The sequence below is a fragment of the Peromyscus leucopus genome, chromosome 8b (assembly GCF_004664715.2).
Source record: "Peromyscus leucopus breed LL Stock chromosome 8b, UCI_PerLeu_2.1, whole genome shotgun sequence".
NCBI classification, from domain to species: Eukaryota; Metazoa; Chordata; class Mammalia; order Rodentia; family Cricetidae; genus Peromyscus; species Peromyscus leucopus.
In genome coordinates, this window is record NC_051086.1 from 37,111,994 (window position 1) to 37,133,011 (window position 21,018).

The window sequence follows — 21,018 nt, forward strand, 5'->3', positions numbered from 1 at the left end:
TTGGCACTGCACACAGTAGGCTGGCTGGACACTGTCACTGCTTATTAGTCAAGAAAATACCCCCCATAGACTTGCCTAAAGCAATGTGGTGGGGGCATTTTCTCAGTTGAGGTTCATCTTCCCACATAACCCTAATTTGCATTGTTTATGGGGGGCAACCAGGACAAAACTTCCTGAAATGCTTCTAATTTGTGTTTGGGCTTGGCGATGAGATTAATGCACACTGGCCTTTAGGGGAAAGGATTGAGACCGACTTCGAAATGTGAGTAGCTTTCTCCCCAAGGATCCAGTTTGCCATTGAAAGAAAACTTTGATATGGAATTGGACTCTATAATAAGCATGATTATCAAATGAAGGAGAAAAGCATTGTGGGCAGGGAGCATGTTGCTCTGTGGCCTTGACTCCATTAGGAAGCATTGTTTTATTTATTTGTTTGTTTTAAGACAGAGTCTAGCAAGGCAGCCAAGCTATCATGGAACTTACCTGTATCCTGAACTTTGAATTCTCTTGCTTCTGCCTAATCCTTCAAGGGCCAGGATTACAGGTTTGCACTGCCATGCCTAATTGTAAATGAGTAGTTGAGAAACAGTCTCAGGTCATCATTAAGTTTCCAATTTTCATCCAACTTAAATTCTTAAGAAAATTTCTTCTCATCTTCTTGATCAAGTAAGTTATCTGTTGTTATCAGCTTAATATGTAATGTGCCAAGAATTTGAGGACAATATATCAAATGGAGCTTGGAAGCAGTTAGGTGGATAGGACCTTCTTCACCCATTCCACACATGACTCCAGGATGCCTTTACCTGGTATTGGTACCTCCAGGAGTGATGGATGTCCTCAAACAAAAGCCATGTAAAGAAAATTGAAAATCAAAGGAAGGTTCAAGTGGGGATCTGTGAATTGAAAAGATAGGGTGTAATAATAGAAATCAATTAAATTAAAAGTTAATTCTTTGGAAGATTAACAGTTTATAAACCTGAAGTTTGACCATGAAAAAAGAAATAACATTACTAAAATTGAGCATGAACAAGGTGATAGTAATTCAAAGGGAATTTTAGGAACTTTACATCAATAAATTGGGTAAATCTTGCAAGGACTTAAAATTCTCAAAATGGTCTCAAGCAACTGAACAAAGAGAAGTCGAGGCTTGCAGGCTTTACTGCTGAATACTTTTAAACAGCCACCACCAATGCTAGAAGAAAGCATCCCAAGTAAGAAAAATTCCACATTGTGGCACACACCTTTAATCCCAGCAGTAGGGAAGCAGAGACAATTAGATCTGTGAATTTGAGGACAGCCTGATCTATATAGCAAATTCCAGCCCAGTTGGATTGACATAGTAATACACACATGGGCAGTAGAGTTGATACATGCAGAAACTGCTAACAAAATAATAGTAAACTGAACTTAATAATGCATTTAAAATATTGCATTACCAGCATAAGAACTTTCCAAATACAGGGTTAGTTATACATCCAAAAATCAATTAATAAAACATACTATGGTAAAATGACATGCAAAATTGCATAATTTAAGCACAGAAGACTATTGATAGAATCCAAAACAAAGTGAAAATTGTAGACATGCAGGTAGCATTTTCTTAGCCCTAATATAAATCATGTACAAAAAAAATTTACCTTAAGGACTATTCTTTTTGCTTTTCTCTGAACATTTCTGATTAAATTTTGTTCCTTATATTTTACTGAATCTCCCTTTTTTTAGTTTCATAATTTTTGTTTATTTATATGTGTCCATGTGCCATAGCACACGTGGAGATTCGAGGACAGCTTGGAGGAGTTGTTTCTCACCTTCCACTGTGTGGGTCTTGGGACTAAAACTCAGGTTACCAGACATGGCAACAAGCGTCTTTACATGCTGAGCTATGTTGCTGGCTGTTCTGTATTAGTTAGCTAGTTATTTCACACTATCTACTTTTGAAATGCAAGATATGTTTCCCTAACCCACTGAATTGTACAAAAACAATTGGAGCCTGTATAGTATGGGCCTCTCTGTTCTTCTTGGCCTGTTTCCTTGAGTTGGTCCAGTGCTTAATCATCTGAAATACCATTGTGTTGTGTGGTTGGTAATGTAGACACTCCAGATTTTCTTTCCACCTTTATTTCAGTTATAGTAAATAGGTTCTTGACATTTCTGTGTAAATCTTTGGATTGTTATGTCGGCCTTTGAAATCAACTTTCTGGGATTTTCTTTTACTGTAATTGCATTGAACCTGTACATCTTGGAGAGAATGGCTATTGTTTTATTAATTTAATGTCAGATGTTGCACATTTTATGTAATTGGATTCCATTTTTTTATTATATTGCTTCGGTTAGTAATAGGAATTGTTCTACCATATATTCTAACATCTAAAACAGATTTGATTATTTTGAGCCTTTTAAATTTGTGAGATCAAATCCAGCACTTCTTAAGGACTGTAATGTCATTATTAAAAAATGCATTTCTAAGGATGGATGCTAAATGTCCGTGTATTATGTGCTTTTTCGGTTGGCTCTCTTTTCTCACATAACCACTGTATATACTGTGAGTCACAGTGTAGTACTCATTTCCAGACTCAAGGACCTTACCAGAGATCTCCAAAGTGCATAAACTGTATATGACTTCTTCCCTCCCTCCCTCCCTCTCTCCCTCTCTCCCTCTGTCTTCTCTGGTGCTCTAACTTGGCAAATTCCCCCTTAAAAATTCAACTGCTGTCTTTCAGTTCAGTAGCTGCTTCTCGTGTAATGTTGAGATTGCCTGTAGAAAGGATGGTAAGCTAAGCATTTCCTAGGGTCAGCTTTGCTGCTGTTTTCTCTCGGAGATGCCATCCCTGTCCTGCCTACCTTCTAGTGTCTGGAACTTGGTACACATATTTTTTATGCTTTTTCTTTTGTTTTTGTATATTCATTTAAGAGAGTATATACAGTTCCTATTATTCTGTGTTGCATGAAATTTCTTTAGACTTCAGCATTATGTATTAGGTAATGTAAGGCTCCATTTGGAAAATACAGAATTCTCCTTAGAAATAAAGTGATTTTTTTTTTTAATGTTCAAAAGTAATTTCATTGGATTTTTGCAGGGGAAGGATCAGGGTCTTACTGTATAGCACTGACTGGCCTTAAACTCACAGAGATCCATCTGCCTCTGCCCTCTGAATGCTGGGATACTTTAATCATGTGGTCATGTGCCACCAGACCCTGCTGCTTTCACTGAGTTTTCCTTAGGATTTTGTTGTAAATTATTTGTAACAAATCTTATATTTTTAATTGTTTAATTACAATTTCGAGCCTTCTGTTAAAAGTATTTGCTTCTTGTTATTGTACATGTAAGCCTTGGTTCCAGTCTGTTGATAAAGTTGTATAATTTTCCTTATAAATGACTTTGTATTTATTTTTAGTAACTTTTTTTTAATTATTAGTATCTTTCCCCTCCCCATTTAGTTACTTACTATAGAAGCAGTATTTTACTTAGATACATATTTTTCATTTCATGTGTCTACATGTGTCTACATGTGTGTGCTTGGTACCAGTGGAGGCCACAAGAGGGTGTCATCCCCTAGTACCAGAGTTATAGAAGGTTGTGACCCACCATGTGGGTGCTGGGAACCAAACCTAGCTTCTCTACAGGAGCAAATGTGCTTTTAACCAGTGAGCAGTCTCTTCAGCCCCATTTTTACAGTTGATCGTGGTACTGGTGTTTTAGATTGTTCTTAAGTTTAAGTATACTCTGTACAATTAACCTTCGTGTCTCATGTGTTTGACAAAGTTCTTTTTGTTGTTTTCTAGTTTTTTTTAAAAGATGCTTTATCTTTTTAAAAGCTTAGTTTTTATTTCTAGTTTTGATTTGATTAGAAATCTTTCTCAGATGAAGCATATGGAGTACTTCTCTTTTTTTTGTTTGTTTGTTTTGTTTTTTTCGAGACAGGGTTTCTCTGTGTAGCTTTGCGCCATTCCTGGAGCTCACTTGGTAGCCCAGGCTGGCCTGGAACTCACAGAGATCCGCCTAGCTCTGCCTCCCGAGTGCTGGGATTAAAGGCGTGCGCCACCACTGCCCGGCCATTTTAAATTTTTTGTTTGTTTGTTTGGAGTACTTCTCTTAATATGGTCTTACTAAAGGTTTTTTTTTTTTTTAGCAATAACTGGTGGCTAGCAACACTTTTTCAAAAAATAATAATTTTGTCTATCTGCATTTCCTTATTTGCTAAAAATTTTTTTGTTTCCATGACTGTTATCTAATGTAAAGTTATAAAACATATAATTATAATATCACATCATAAATGGTTTTATTTTAATTTAGTCTTGGTTAAGTTTTTAGAATTTGAGATTAGTCAGATATCTTTCATAAACAAGAGGGCAAAGTAAAGAAAGGAATTTTAGAAAATTTTTTATACATAATTATGTTGAGATTTGTTATATTTGAGCAGTTAACAGGAACTCTCATGTGTGTCTTATTTTTGTTTTGTTAGAAAATCTCAAGATTAGAATTTCTTGGTTTAATGTCTCAGAGTTTTTGTTTATTTTTTTCCCATTTTCAAATACATTGTAACTTCTGCTAAAGAAATTGTTTTTCTGTTTTTGTAGTTTTGGTAAGCAGTTTGGAGGAAAAAGAGGATGTGATTGTCTTGTATTAGAACCTTCAGAAATGATTGTGGTAAGACGCTGAATTGTTTTTTTGCTATGCTTCAGTTTCATCCCTAAATGTAGTAGGCTTTAAATATCTAAGGCAGTTCCCTTTCCACGACCTATGGCAATGTTTAAGTAGCAACAAAGCGATGTACCAGCTTTATGCATTCTTATCTCTAAAACTCCTTGATCTTGAAATAATGTACAACGTGGTAATAGAGGTAACATGTGCCAAATTTGGTAATTTCTTTTACCTGTTCCACCAGAAAATTAAAATAGAGGCTTTTGTGGTCTATGTGTCTGTGTGTGAGGATGTCCTTAAAGGACCATCTTTTTTTTTTTTTTTTTTTTGCAGTGTTTTCTCCTTTGTCATTGATGTAGTCAGTAAACTTGGAATGGTTTGAGGGAAAGACCTGGAGAAAAATAAAGGCACATACAAAATAGACCCAAGTAAGAATGGTTTGGATCTAATACTTGGGCTCTTTAATAATTTCAGATGATCTTTCATTTAGGCTTGTGTTTAAAGAATAATTTTTTTATTATTTTTCCGTAAGAGGCCTGCTATAACTTTAGAAAATCTGGCTTTTTAAAAGATTTATTTATATTTATGTATATGGTTATTTTTTCTGCATGTGTATAAGTGAACCACGTGTATGCAGCATCCACAGAAGTAAGAAGAGGGTATTGGATGCCCTAGAACTGTAGGTACAGGTGGTTGTGAGCTACCATATGGTTCTGGGAACAAAACCCAGCAGTGCTTAACCACTGAGCCATCTTTTCACCTCCAGAATGACTTTAAAGAAAAAACACTCAGAGAACACAAGTCCTTTTTTTCCTTATTCTGAGAAGAATGCTTTGGAAAATAGCATTCACTAAATGAACTCTTGTTCTACCAGCATCTCCTGTAGATGGCATGTCTTCTGATTGATGAGAAGTGTTGTAAAGTGAGGCTGATTTCCTGTTTGTTTTATTTCTGGTGGTGGTTTTGAGATGAGGTCTCAGGATGTAGCTCTGGCTGGCTTCAGGTTTGTTATGTAGACCAGGCTGGCAGAGATCCTGCTATTTCTTGCTTTCACCGTGCTGGGATTAAAGGCATGCACCACACCCAGCTGAATTTGACTCTTAATGAAGGATTTTTGTAAATGCTTGAAGCTAAACCAGTTTGCCATTTCATGGTGCTGTTCAGATTGATGTCTAAAGTTGTTCTCTCTTCCTCCAAGTGAATCACACATAATCAAATTTCATTAAGCCTACTGTAACTTAAGCTCCTAGAAGGAAAGAAAAATATTTTAGTTTGTTATCTCCCACGTCTAGTATTCCACCCTTGGCTTCAGGAGAGTATGTTCTAAGTTCCTGAGTAGATGCATAAAATAGTTCATAGCACCAAACCGTCTATATACTATCTTTTTTTCTTCTTTTACTGTATAGACATACCTTTGATGAAGATTAATTTACAAAGTAGATACAATAAGAGGGTATTAAAGATAGCTACTAATAAAATAGAGTAACTGTAACAATTCACTGTTGTAAAAATGAATGTGGTCACTTTCAAACTCTTACTCTGTGATCACTTCTGGTGACTGTAGCTAGAACTCTAAAAGAATAATGACAGATAAAGGGGCATTTAGTGTATTGCAAAGGGCTGTTTATGTAGTTAGTACATGTTCAGTCAATGTTCCTTGCATTCATTTTTGTCTGAGGCATGGACTTTTGTTTTATTTTTACTTTAAGCAGTGGATATTTGGAATCCTCAGTAGGATGTGAAAATTTCTTCTTTAAAGGTATTTATTAAAGGATATGATAAGAATACCATTCAGGCTGAATAGGAGTTTCTTAGTTTGGTATGTTTCCCATTTTTTATACGTTTTTATATGGGAAGTAATGGTGCTAGAATTGTAGTGTCTTACAGTCAGTGTGCTTTAATTCTTATTGTACATAGAAGCTGTATAGCATATCTGTGTAAACAAAAATTAAAAAATCATTTTATGCTGTAGTCTCATATTAGCTGCTCTAAACCTGGAATTGTTACCCTTTTCTGTAACTGGGGTTTGGTAGGATTTTTTTGTTGTTTCAGAAAATGTTTAGGATCTAAACCAAGCTCTGGCTGCTGATTGTGCCTAGCTCCTCTAGGGCCCCTCGGTGAAATGCATCTCAACCTGTCTAATGCATAAGTACATATCTGTGTTCATTTCTCCATACAGATTTCTCTGCTTAAAGCTCATACTTTATTCTGTCATTTTACCATGTCCTTTGACTAAGAGAATTTGTTGGCTTACATTATCATATGTCTATTAGTTTACTCATAAAATTGTTGGGGCATTGGGCTGGTGGGATGTTATGTTCAGCAGGTAAAAGTGCTTGCCACCAAGTCTGACAACTGCGTTCCCGAAGCTGTTCCCTGATCTCCACACTTGGTGTGGCTGGTGTACATGCATGAGTGTGTGCTAAATACTGTAAGAAAATGTTAATAAAAATTAAGAATCGTTTGCCTATAACATAACTAATTATAAGCCAAGCATGATAATTCATACTTAAAATTCTAGCACTTGACCAGGTGGTGGCAGGATGATCATTAGTTCAAAACCATATAATGAATTGGAGGCAGCATGAGTTACTTAAGATCTTGCCTCAAAAAAAGAGAGGACAAGGAAAAAAAGGGCAAGTGTGAGGAAACAGGTATTACTATCCAGAATACTAACATACAAAGTGTGTGTGTGTGTGTGTGTGTGTGTGTGTGTGTGTAGAGTAGGGTTTTTTGGTGTTTGTTTTTGTTTTGTTTTTTTGGTTTCCTTTGTTTTTTGCTTTGGTTTTGTTTGGTTGGTTGATTTTTGGTGTTTCGAGATAGAGTTTCTCTGTGTAACAGCTCTGGCTGTCCTGGAACTTCCTCTGTAGACCATGCTGTTCTCAAACTCAAAGAGATCCACCTGCCTCTGCCTCCTGAGTGCTGGGATTAAAGGCATGTGCCACCACTGCCTGGCACAAATATACATTTTATAATGAGGAAAATTATTGGCTAGAATTTTAATGTATACATATATTACATGTACATTTTTAAAATACCAATGGATTTTTCCCATATCTCTTTATCCATCTTCCTCTTAAGAAACGATACTTTTTATTACCAGACAGCAAGGTAAAAGAAGCATGTAAGAGAATTTAAAATAACCCAGGAGCCAGATCAAAAACACTCCCATTGGTCAAACCTAGGATATTTGGGAATCCAAATAAAAATTTATAGTTATAATGATACCTTCATATACAGAATACTAGGGACATGTCTATCCCTAGAAATTATTTATGAAGGGAACATTCCTTAATTTCTGATGCTAAAATATGGCAGATTTTTACCAGCATAGCGTATATGCATATATATATTTATTACAGTAGGGAAATGGAATTGATAGGGAAAAATTAAGATTAGTGCCTATTATTGGTTTAAATATTAAGGTAACTCCACATAGTTAAAAGGGAGGTTTATTTTGTGGGGTAACTTACAAGTAAAGGGATAGGTAACAGTGTCTGGGAAAGGTGTAGCGCAGTCCAGCAGTGTTCTCTGGAGAACTCTGCTCAGTCTGCCTCCAGCGTCCAGGATCCAGGAACCAAGAGAGAGAGCCGGCCTATCCGGATCTTGGGTCTTCAGGGGTCCTCTCTCGGCTCCGCCTTGTAGACGTGACAGTTACCGAAGCCTCAGTGGGGTGGCACTTCCAAGTCAAAGTTGGAACGGCTACCCACTACATCTTCTTTTGTCTAAATAAGAAGGTTCTAACATAATACAAGACTATATACAGTAGAAATGATTATCAATAGGCGGGACAAAGAGGGAGGAGAATTCTGGGAAGTGGAAGGCAGAGGAGAGAGATTGCCAGCCGCAGAGATGAGGAGCAGGATGTAAAGTACAGGTAAGCCACGAGCCACATGGCAAGATATACATTAATAGAAATGGGTTAATTTAAGATAAAAGAACTAGATAACAAGATGCCTGAGCCATTAGGCCAAACAGTTTAAATAATATAAGTAAGTGTGTGTGTGTGTGTGTGTGTTTTATAAGTGGGCTGCAGGACTACCAGGGCTTGGCAGGTCTCGGAGAGAAACTCTCCAGCTACAGCCTATACCTTTTTCTTTCTTTCTTTTTTTTTAAATGTCCACTGAGGCATTCCTTTTTATTTTTAGCCTTTATTTTTATATGTATGGGTGTTTTGCCTGTAAGTCCATGTACCATTTGCATTTAGTGACCACAGAGGCCGGAAGAAGGTGTCATATTCCCTGGGACTGGATTTACAGATAGTTATAAGCTATCATGTGGGTGCTGGGAATCAAATCCAGGTCTTCTGCAAGAGCAGTCAGTTCTCTTAACCACTGAGCCATCTCTCCAGCCCCTGCTGTCATCTTTTGTGGAAAGGTATGTAGGGATTGAATACAAGTAGATGCTGAATTTCTTTAGGGTGATGATAATTATCTAGAACGGGACATTGGTGACCATTGAACAATTTTCTAAGTATATCGAAAGCCACTGAATATGTAGGTTTTATAGCATGTGACTTATCTTTATAAAGAGGAAATTTTCATAGATGATTTAACTACAAAGTTAGCCACTAGAACAAAAATAGAGTACTTCTGAGTACCAAGAGAACTTTTTTAAACCAATGAACAAAGAATACAAATTTCAAGACAGGAAAGATGACTCTACAGTTAAGAACACTTGTTCTTGCAGATGACCCAGGTTCAATGTCCAGTACCCACATTGTGACTCACAACCACCTGTAATTCCAGCTCCGATCCCCTCTTCTGACTTCCACAGGTGCAGGCACCAGACATGCATATGTTACACATATCATGAAGCACATAAAGCATCCATACACATAGAATAAAATAAATAAGTAAATCTTAAAGAGTACATATTTCAGAGAAATAAATATAAGAAATACACATAATTGCTTAAGGTTGAAATAAAAATACTAGCCATAACAGGCTTCATCTGCCTCTTAGTACCATGTGTTTCAGTAAATAAAATGATAAATACACAGCAAGTACATATGTTATATGCCCCATAAGTAAGTGTAATTGCTGTGTGAATTTTAAAATTAATGAAAAAAATGAATTTTGTGAAGAAATTAGGACTGAGCAGTTGTAGCCACATTGCCTTTCTTGAGCATCCATAGGCTTCTCCACACAAAAAGTGGGAATTAGAGATTCCAAATTGTATCTCCTCTTCCCTCTGCCTAATTACAAATTATTTGAAGTACTGTCAGTGGAACTCTCATTTAGAAAGATTGTAGCTGGAGAGTTTCTCTCTGGGTCCCGCCAAGCCCCTGCAGTCCCGCAGCCCACTTATAAAATAATCACTCAGACCCTTATATTACTTATAAACTGTATGGCCGTGGCAGGCTTCTTGCTATCTCTTCTTATATCTTAAATTAACCCATTTCTATAAATCTATACTTTGCCATGTGGCTCATGGCTTACCAGTATCTTATATCATGCTTCTCCTCAGCCTTCCACACCCAGAATTCTCCCTCTTTGTCCCGCCTATACTTCTTGCCTGACTACTGGCCAATCAGCATTTTATTTATCAATCAATCATCCACAGCATAAGATGTTTTTGGTTTTTAGCTACTTGGTTCAGCTTTGTGAGGAACCTTTTCAGACACAGTGGCTAGCAGTACTGTCCTCATAACAGATAGCTACTCTGTGAACTCCTGTGTGTTCATTGAGAATCTTAACACATATGGCCATGAATTGTGATGGGGAGGAGAGTTCTGTTGAAATATGGCAAAAATTTGTGGATTGCTCTATTTGTAGGGGATTTGCCTTCATTCTGTGTTTGTTAAAGAGAGAAATGCCAGACTGCAGTAGCAGGAAAGAGTAACTTAGTGATCACTGACCACCTCTGACTACAGAGCCAGAAGTGAGCCTGTGAAAAGCAGTATGGAAGACTGCTACAGAAATAGGCCCTGTAGCTTGAGTTTTCCTGCCTTGCCCACAGTCAGGACAAATCTTTGTCACCCGCCAGTCCCACAGCCGCTCAGACCCAACCAAGTAAACACAGAGACTTATATTGCTTACAAACTGTATGGCCGTGGCAGGCTTCTTGCTAACTGTTCTTATAGCTTAAATTAACCATTTCCATAATTCTATACCTTGCCACGTGGCTAGTGGCTTACCGGCGTCTTCACATGCTGCTGGTCATGGCGGCGGCTGCAGTGTCTCTCTGCCTCAGTCTTCTTCCCAGAATTCTCCTCTCTCCTTGTCTCACCTACTTCCTGCCTGGCCACTGGCCAATCAGTGTTTTATTTATTGACCAATCAGAGCAACAGATTTGACATACAGACCGTCCCACAGCAAGGCCCCGTCTTGTTCAGCCTGACTCTGCCTTTGCATGGGGGTCATTGTGACAGGGTGTGGGTTACAAGTGGCAGCATACTGCTTTTTCCTCCTCCTCTGGCTCAAGTTGTAATACCCTGTATTGCCATTGAGTGTCAGGGAACCGCTTTTGAGGGGCAAAATGCCTTCAGCCCTGACAGTAGTCAGCATTTTCTTCAAGTCTGGAAAGTGGACAGGTGATGCAGATAAAACAAAAAGTATATTCTCTACTAGAAAGCCTAGAAATTTTGAAAAGAACAAGCAAGGGGAGATGAAGGTGAGGAGGCAGAAAAGAAGCAGAAAGTCATTCTGTTGTCAAGATGGAATTGAGAGCACAGATGACTCTGCTGAGGAGGGATCGTGCTAGATCATAATAAAGGAGGCATGTGACCAGCTAAAGTTGATCAGCATAGTGGAGGAGCTGAGAGATGGGGTTGAGAAGTCTTACCTCGTTATTTCTTTACCTAGGCATTTATGTAAGATGAGGATTCTAAACCCCATAAATAAATATAATTGATACAGAACTGATGTTATTCTAAATAAATAGCATTTTCCCACTAATTAGATATGTGCCTCTGGGAATTAATAGCTTATAGCATATATAGAACAGATATATGTATAAGACTGTAATTTCTAATAGTGTTAATTTTGTCAAAATACTGAGATTTATCAGAAGTTTTTGAAATTTTTTTTTTTTTTTTTTTTTTCTTCGAGACAGGGTTTCTCTGTGTAGCTTTGCGCCTTTCCTGGAACTCACTTGGTAGAAGGCTGGCCTCGAACTCACAGAGATCCGCCTGCCTCTGCCTCCCGAGTGCTGGGATTAAAGGCGTGCGCCACCACCGCCCAGCCTTGAAATATTTCTTACAGTGATTTATACCTTTTCTTTCTTTGGTCTTTTAATACAATTCACTCACCTAAATTTTTCTAAACTTTAAATTTCCCTTATGTTCTAAAAAAAAAAGTTCAACATAAGCTATTGGTTAAACATGTTTTCCACAGTCTGAACCTGTTATAGTTAATGTTGATCATCAGGCTATGAGGTTTAAAAGGAAGAAACTTCTGGTTATTTCTTTGAGGGATTTTTCTAGATTAAGTTAATTGAGGCAGGCAGGCAAATCTTAACTATGAGCAGCACCAACCCATGTCCTCAGGTCCAGGCCTGCCTAAAAGGAGAAAGGGGCTGAGCAGCAGCATCCGTCGTCTTTCCTGGCAGGGGATGCGGTGTGGCAGCTCCTCACTCTCCCACCCTCCTCATTTTCTTCCCTTGATGGATAGACTGTGTGCTCCAGTGTGAGCCAAAATAAGGCTGCCTGCCTTAGGCAGGCCTTTGCCCATAGGTTGTAGGAACAAGGTGGGTAATTAATAAAGAATCAAATTTGAAATCAAGTTTAGGGTTCTGTTTTCTTAGTGAGACATCAGCCTATAATTTTAATTTCTCCTACATTCAAAATTTTATGAGCCTTAATCTGTTTCCTTATTTCTGTATTTAGTTTGAGGTTTATTTTTTACTTGGAAAAATGTCCATTTGTATTCGTTGTTATCACTGATAGGCTCGGATGTGCCTTGAATGGTAATTGTGTTTTCCCATTGGTTTTGTTTTTCTTCCCTCTCAGTGCTTCTGTTCTTTAGCAAATTATCTTTTTCATATCCTTCCTCCCATCCTGCTCCCTTAGAAATGCCATTTGGGCTTTTCTTTTGATGCTATTTCCCTGTAAGTTTAATTCCTGTTTAAAATTACCAGAGCTGAGCCTGACATGGAGATGCACATCTCTAATCCCAGCACTCAGGAGACCCAAGGAAGAATATCAAGAGTTCAAAACCATTTCAGGCTATTTATTGAGATCTTGCCTCCATAAACAGAAAAAAAAAGTCTGGACTAAGTAGGCACATGTACTTCAATATTAGAATCCAAGCAAAGAAAGAATAGAGAAGAGGCCAAAGAAATACAACCAAAAGGGCACACCCTCATGATCCACTTCCTCCAACTAGACCCTACCTCCTTTCTAAGTCCTACTACCTCCCAGTAATATTGCCGTGTTCTTAGGCAGCAGTGGATTAATCTGTCATTGTCTGTGGAAATACTCAACTTTTTTTTTTACTTCTCTGTGTGATTCCTTTTTGGGTTTTGTTGTTGTTGTTGTTGTTTTTTGAAACAGGGTTTCTCTGTATAACCACCCTGGCTGTCCTGGAACTCACTTTGTAGACCAGGCTGGCCTCAAACTCACAGAGATCCACCTGTCTCTGCCTCCTGATTACTGGGATTAAAGGCATGTGCTGCCACCACCACCACCACCACCACCACCACCACCTGGCACCCTGTGTGAGTCTTAATCTATTCAGATTGACAGACAGTCATAGGTGTAGTAGACCAACGTGTTAAGAGGGAAGGAATAGGCTTTTGGGCAGGATTCTACATGTAACTACCTAGAAGAATGGCTTTTAAGATCTGTCTTTCATGGTTGCTAGCATGTGACAGTAAAATGGGAAGGATAATACATAGTAAGGAAGTCATCGTAGTAAAGTTACTTAGTAGAAGAGTATAAATTATTTAAAAAACATGAGTGCTCATACTAACATGGCTGCTCCTCAGTTTGAACTTCTCATAGCTGAAACAGAACAGAAATGTTAGATAACATATCTGGAAAAAATCCTCAGAAAATCGTACATGCCTCTAGAGCTTTTATGTGAGATGATTTATTGAGGAGTGTGAGAGCGAGGGGTCAGTAGGTTTTCCAAGGTCATTTTTGTTTAAGATGAAGTTATAAGAGTATCTTGGGGGCTGGAGAGATGGCTCAGAGGTTAAGAGCACTGGTTGTTCTTCCAGAGGTCCTGAGTTCAATTCCCAGTAACCACATGATGGTTTACAACCATCTGTAATGAAATCTGGTGCCCTCTTCCAGCCTGCAGGGATGCAGGCTAGAACACTGTATGCATAATAAATAAATAATTAAAAAAAAAAAGAGTATCTTGGGGATATGTATACTGGCACATGTCCAAGTGAGCAATGTTGCAAGTTCAAGGCCAGCTACAGATACAGAACAAGAACCTGTCTTGAAAAAAATTAAATAGTTTAGGGTAGACGAAGGTATACATGGCTTTGAATATTAGGTGTAAGAATTTAAATTTATCTTGGCTACACAGGTGACTCTGGTAGAAAGCAGTAGCTGCTCTTGAGAGGACCCAAGTTCAGTGCCCAGCATCTACGTGGCAGCTTACAACAATCTGTAACTCCAGTTCCAGGGCATCCAGTGCTCTCTTCTCTAACTATAGTACAAGATTGGAGAACTTGTCTAAAGCAGCAGGATCACTACTGATGTATTCTAAGGCTGAAGTGATTAAAGGTCAAATACGGGATGGTAATGACAGTGTTGAAAGAAAGGATGTTGGGAGAGAACATGTTCAAACAGAACTGACTTCCTGAGAAATAGCTCTGAACTTGAGAAGATGAGCATGGAAGCTGGAAATTGATTGTTGGCTAAACTGTTTAATTCAGTGCCCAGAACATATTTTGTGCTACCAGAGAGAGATGAAAAAAACTGAAATCATTTCTAGAGTATTAAGTTAGTATAAAGTATAATTTAGAACTTACCAGCGTACATTTGTAGGAAGATTTAAGTTTGGGGGCCTGAAGAGAATGCTATTGAAGAGGACTCAGGTTCAGTTCCCGGCACCCACATAGAGCAGCTCACAGCCACCCCTAACTCCAGCTTCAGGGAATTCATTGTCCTCTTCTGGCCTCCTTAGGCATCTTTACATATGTGGTATTGACTCACACAGACATATACACACATGCATATAAGTGAAAACTAAATCTTTTTAAAACATTGTGGGTTTTTACAGTAATAATATACTCTATGATTGGATAGCAGTCTTTGTCAACATTACAGGTTTTGCAAATTCATAGTCCTGCCAGCTCAACTTTAGTAAGGGTCACTCTATGAGCTGGGAAGGTAACAATCCTTGGGGGTTTCATTTTGTTTTCTCTAGAGATGGTAATACCTGGAAGTAGTGGTGTAGAGTGACACTTATATGTGCATGTCCATTGGAAGCCACCTCCATAACTGCTGGTTCCTCTGTCGGTTTTAGTTCCATCTTTACTCTGTTGTTACGCATTAAAATGAACACCAAGGTATTTCTATCAAAGAATAAGAGTAGTTTTGTTTTGCTTTTCACTAGTTCACTAAAATGATAGCTGTGATTGTTTGCTAAGTAAAATAAGTGCATAATCAGGAAGTTTGTAATTAGACTAACATCCAAGTTATAATTATTAAATGTGTAGGTGTAGTTAGCAGCCTTCGTTTCTGGGTAAGAGTCTTTACTTACCGGATATATGTTTATGTGCTCAAGACAGACGGTTTCCTGGAAGGAAACTGTGGTCTCTGGTTCTTTATAAAAACATGGTCTTTAATCTTTTTCAATTCAGAACATTGCCTTGTGCAGACTGTTTCTTCAGGCACTTTCTTGGCAGAAGTAAATGAAGCTTCCTTATGAGCCTGTTAAGACTTCATAGACTGTCAGTAAGATGGAAAAATTGGTTATTTAATCAGGAATGTGAACATGTATTTCAGGTAGAGAATTCCAAAGATAATGAAGATAGTATTTTACAAAGAGAAATTCCTGCCAGACAGTCTCGACGAAGGTTTCGGAAAATTAACTATAAAGGAGAGCGCCAAACTATAACTGATGGAGTGGATGTTAATAACTACCTTTCGGTGAGTATATTTCAGACTAATTCGTAGATCCTTGATTTTCATTAAAATATGTTTAATTTTTGGTCTCTGTGTGAAAGTTAAGGTAAGATAAACATACGATTTTTAAAAAACATTTCTGCTTGGCTGTTGGATTGATTAGAAGTCTTCTTATCTTGGGAATTTTGCTCTAGCTTTGTTTTACTTTAAATAACTAACCAAAGGAAGTATTTGCTGTAGCTTCTTGGCTATACTTGTGAATTTTCTTACCTTTCTAGTGTCTGAATAGGCTGTAGATTGAGTCTGAGAACTCAGGCTGTAGACTAATGTTATGGAAGACATACAAAAGAAAGAAAGGGTGGCAGTTTTTCCCTGGCCTGCAGGACTGTTAGTCACACATAAACCAGACGCTAGTGTAGAAATATGTGTTAAAGCTACATCTTCACATACAAATACTTGAAAAGAAGCAAATGAAACACTGGGCTTTGTGAAAACCAGAGAAAGGAAGCTGCTACTTTAGAAGTCTTTTAACTCTGTTGTTGCAGATAACATCTTTTTAGACTGAGAAGTGGTTAAATTGAGAAATAAAAATAATTTGGGGAAGAATAGGTTCATGTGGATTTTTAAGGGAAGATTTCATAATTATGTCTTCCAAGGAGTCAGCATTGCAGAGTTTCAGAACTGTTAAGTTGTCCTGCCACTTTCCCCCTTTGGTCTGCGTTTAAATGACAGTATTAGAGTGCTGGGATAGTTGGTTGCAGAAAAATTGACAAAAGAGTCTGTTCTTTTGGTTGGTAGGACAGAAGTGGTCTCATTCTGTGGCAGGATAGAGGAAGATAGTCAGGGAAGTGGTTTACTAGAATATGAATGGGATTGAAGTCACTTTTAAAGATTCTGTCACATTTGCCTAATTTAATTAATTCACTATGTTCTGTTTTTGAAAATAAACAATACTCGTCCCAAAATTTACAACCAATACCTCAACCATACAAAGTAACAGTTTATTTTTAAATATACAGTTGATTTTCCTGATACTAATTAAACTTTCTTTTTTTGCCTTATACAATGTGTGTATTATAAATTTTTTTAAACTTAAAAGTATATTTTGTGAATTTTAAAAACTTGTTATATAATCTGAAACATCTTCGAATACTGTTGGATTTTCTTTGTATTTTGAATGAGTGCATAGTGCGCCCTTATAATAATATGCCATAATTGATTAACTTGGAACTCAGTATTTGGTCATGTGTACTTTTTATAGACTATATTAATGGTATTCCGTGTCCTGTTATCACTTGCATACATTGCACACCCATCAAATCCAACCTTTTATATATCTCCATCAGTACTCTACCTAACCTCTTGTTAATTGCCATTTTGTGTTCAGATTGACTGTGTGTGTTCATATTTCTGCAGGGTATGGGGGTGCATTCACCTGTGGGTGTCCTTATGGAAGCTAGAAACCAACTTTAAGTATTACCCTCTGTTACTTTACACTTTAATTTTTGAAACAAGAGTATCTCAATGAACCTAGAATTCACCATTTCGGTTAGACTGGCTAGCCAATGAAACCCTGAAATCTCAGTTTCTGTATGTATGTGTCTGTACCATTACCTTTATATGGTGGTTTGGGTAATCCAACTTGCATCTTATGTGTACTCTGCCTGTTGAACTGTCCCTGCTGCCCGAAATTAGCTTTTTCTTAGCTTCTCCATAAGTGAGAGGAATACTTTCTGTATCTGCTTTGTCCAGTTCCATCTATCTTGCTTTGATGGACAGGATTTAGCCTTCTTTATGACTGGATAATGCTGAATTTTGTACATATACTATATTTTGTCTTCATTCATTCATTGGTGGGTACCCTCATAATGTCCCACTAAACATATTAAAATGCAATGATTCATGTATCCCTAGGAATACACTTATACAGATCTGTTTTTAGATTCTTTCATTTTCTTTTGTTTTAGACAGGATGTTGCTATGTAGCCAGGGCTGGCTTTGAATTGTGATACACACAAGTACTGAGATAAAAGGGCACCAGCACACCCAACAGTTCTCAGCTCTTTGAGGCGCTTCCACACTGTCTTCCATAATGGTTCTTCTAATTACAACTCACCTATAGAGTGTGAGAGAGTAATTTCCCTGTCAGCCTTTTGTGTTTTTTAGTTTGTCTGTCTTTTTGACAGTTGATTTCCTAGATGGCTATGGTGATATTTCATCACAATTTTGATTTATTGAGTAATTATGATAGACATTTTAAGATTACATTTATTGATCATTATATTCCTACCTTTGGAATGTGTTCTGATCATTTGCCTCTGAGGGAAAGGGTGTTCAAGACAGGGTTTCTCTGTGTAAAACAGTCCTGGCTGTTCTGGAACTCTCTTTGGAGACCAGACTGGCCTCGAATTCAGAGATCCACCTGCCTCTGCCTCCTGAGTACTGGGATTAAAGGCATGCACCACCCACACACCCCAGGCCATTTGCCAATTTTTTTCCAATAGGACTACATGAAGCTTTTCTTACTGTTTCTGAGTTTCTTTCTTTCTTTCTTTCTTTCTTTTTTGTTGTTTCTGAGTTTCTTATATATTATAGGTATTAATCTTATGTTGGGTGAATAGTTGGAATTTTTCGTATTTTTTCACTTTATTGTTTTCTTTATGTATAGAAGCTTTTAGTTTGTTATTTCTGTTCCTATTGTTGGCATTTTATTGCTTGGCTTTTATTTAGACATTGCCTATATTCAGCATTGAAGTGTGTCCTCTGAAATTTTTCTAGTAGTTACGGAGATTCAGGTCTCTGGTCTCTTGTGCAAGGTTAGAGAGATGCGTATCCGTTTTCCTGGCAATGTTTATTAAAGGGCTGTCCTTTCTCAAGTGGTTTCAGCATCTTGTTGGGAATCGATTGACTGTAGATGTGTGGACTTTTTTTCAGTCATTGTCTCTCCTGTTGATCTACGTATCTGTTCTTATGCTAATACCAACATTTTCAGTTTACTGTTGTTGAGTGCTGTTTGAACTCAGGTACTGTGGTGCTTACAGCTTTGTTCCTGTTTTCTATATTCTTTTTGGCTGTTTCAGGTCGTCTGTGCTTCCATGACATTTTTCCCCCTTGTTTTGTTTCAAAGGGATTGCAAACCTTCAAGTTGCTTTGGATAGTATGGGTATTAATAGTATTTGTGTATCTGCAACACATAAGTACATGTTCCCATGGAAGCTGGAAAGGTGGTGTTGGATGCCCTAGACTGGAGTTACAAGAGACTGTGAGCTGCCCATTTGAGTCCTGGGAACTGCACTCCGGTGCTCTACAGCAACAATACACTCCCAACCAGTGAGCCATCTCTCCAACCCCCAAACATTGCAATATTAATTATCAGTATATGAACATAGAAAAAATTTCATTTGAGAAGTCTGTGGCTTCCTTTGTTAAATTTATTCTTTGGTTTGTTTTTGTGATTTTTCTTTTTAAATGGGTGGAGTTGAAACATTCAGTTTGCTTTATAGCTCTTATGAATTGTGCTGCTTTCATTGTATCTTTTTCAGCAACGTATATATTTAAAAACAGTCCTGAGTCCTGATGTGGTGGCACACACCTTTAATTCTATTACTCAAAAGGCAGGGGAAGACAGATTTCTGTGAGTTCAAGGCTAACCTTGTCTATATAGCAAGTTTCTGGCCTGCTAGGGCTCCTCTGTGAGACACTGTACTGTATATCAGGCTGATTTCAAACTCACAGAGATCACAGTACTGGAATTAAAGATGTGCACCACCAGACCCGTTTGCTAATTCCCTCCCTCACTCCCTTTTATGAATGAGTTTTCGATATTGAACTTAAATTCTTCCCATTAAGCTACCTCCCTGGCCCCTGTTTACTTAGTTTGTGAGGCAGTTTCACTATTTGAAGGAGAAAAGTAAACAAATGAACAAGTGTGAATTTATTGGAATTTAATTCTCTAGAAGCCCCTTATAAGCTCATGGGCAGTGGCACACTTCTGTTAATCTTAGTGCTCCTGTAGTAAAATGGGAGGTAGAGCCTGGAAAATCCCCAGAAACTCACTAGCCATCTAGCTTGGAGTATATAACTGCAAACAAGGTAGAACATCTCCCTTGTCCTAAACAAGGTAGAAGGCAGGGACCCACACGCAAGGTTGTTCTGTGACTGCCCTCTACCCACACACTCACATCCATATTCTCATCTCTCTCCTCACTTCTTCATTCCTTTGGCCTTTTGTATTATCGTCTCCAATCTTTGCTGTTTCTTTTTGTTTTATTAATTTGGGTTTGGGTTTGGGTTTGCTTGTATCGGTCATGGAGGTACACCATTACATTATTTGATACTCTATTCTTCAATGTACGTAATTATTGATAGAAAATTCTTAGTACTGCTTGTTCTGTATCCTATAAGTTTTGTTATATTGTTATCTTCACTTGTTTTAAGGGGTTTTAAATTTTTTTCCTTCTTCAAGTGCTCTAGTACTGGCTCCATCTCTATTGTTTAGTTCTGTACAGTTGTATTAATTTCTGATTTCTTCCTAGTCTGTTTTCAGGTACAAGTGTCTCTGTATCTGTCTGCTCTTGGTTCTATTTGCATGGACTGCCTTATCCAGCCTGTCACCTCATTCTGTGTGTGTTGTTACTAATGAAGGCCCCATATTGTTGGATATATAAATCCAGCAATTGTATCTTTTAATTGGAGAATTCATTTATAAGGTTACTTCTGACAAAGGCATATTCCTATCATTTGTTAATTTTCTTCTCGTAGTTTATTTGGGGCTGAGGATCTTGGACCCAGGGCCAAGCAGCCAAGCACATGCTAAGTGGGTGCTCTGCTACTGAGCATGCTCAGCCCTTCATCGTTTTGATTATCCTTCCTCCTTTTCTCTTTCGGTTGTTGATTTACTGTATAAGATGGGATTGCTTTCTCTGTTTGGTTTTGTCTTTTCTGAGTTTTGCACTTTGTTTTCCTGATGGTGGTAATCTGTCTTTCACTCCTCGAGGGTGTCCCTGAGGTTTTTTTGGTTTGGTTTTGTTTTGTTTTTTGAGGCTTGTCTTTTGCCTTAATTTCTTAAGAATAGCTCTGCTGGGACTAATGTTCTCAATTGGCAGCTAATCTCTTTCAGTACTTGAAGTATGCCATGGCATCCTGGGCTGGCCTGTAAGAATTCTGCTGAAAAACATCTGTGTTGTCCTAATAACATGACCTGCAGTGTGATGTGGCACTGTTACAGTTTGTAGAGTTCTGTTTCTTATTCTTTGGACAAATATAAAATGGTACAGTGAAGGTATTTTCTGATCAGATCTGTTTAAAATCCTAAAGACCTTCTTGTAGTAGATGTCTTTGTGTTCTGAAG

At 37.8% G+C, this 21,018-nt stretch overlaps 1 protein-coding gene across 14 annotated transcripts in view; it reads left to right on the plus strand.

Moving 5' to 3' along the window:
* Rapgef6 (Rap guanine nucleotide exchange factor 6) overlaps window positions 1–21,018 on the plus strand; it is a 173,865-nt gene that overhangs the window by 37,888 nt on the left and 114,959 nt on the right. For 12 of the 14 annotated variants that reach the window (XM_028880003.1, XM_028880004.1, XM_028880009.1 and 9 more), the window contains exons 5-6: window positions 4,579–4,648; window positions 15,549–15,692. In XM_028880003.1, coding sequence (XP_028735836.1) covers window positions 4,579–4,648; window positions 15,549–15,692 — 214 coding nt within the window. The remainder of the gene's footprint in view (window positions 1–4,578; window positions 4,649–15,548; window positions 15,693–21,018) is intronic. The other 2 variants (XM_028880006.2, XM_028880007.2) reach the window with 1 other exon arrangement.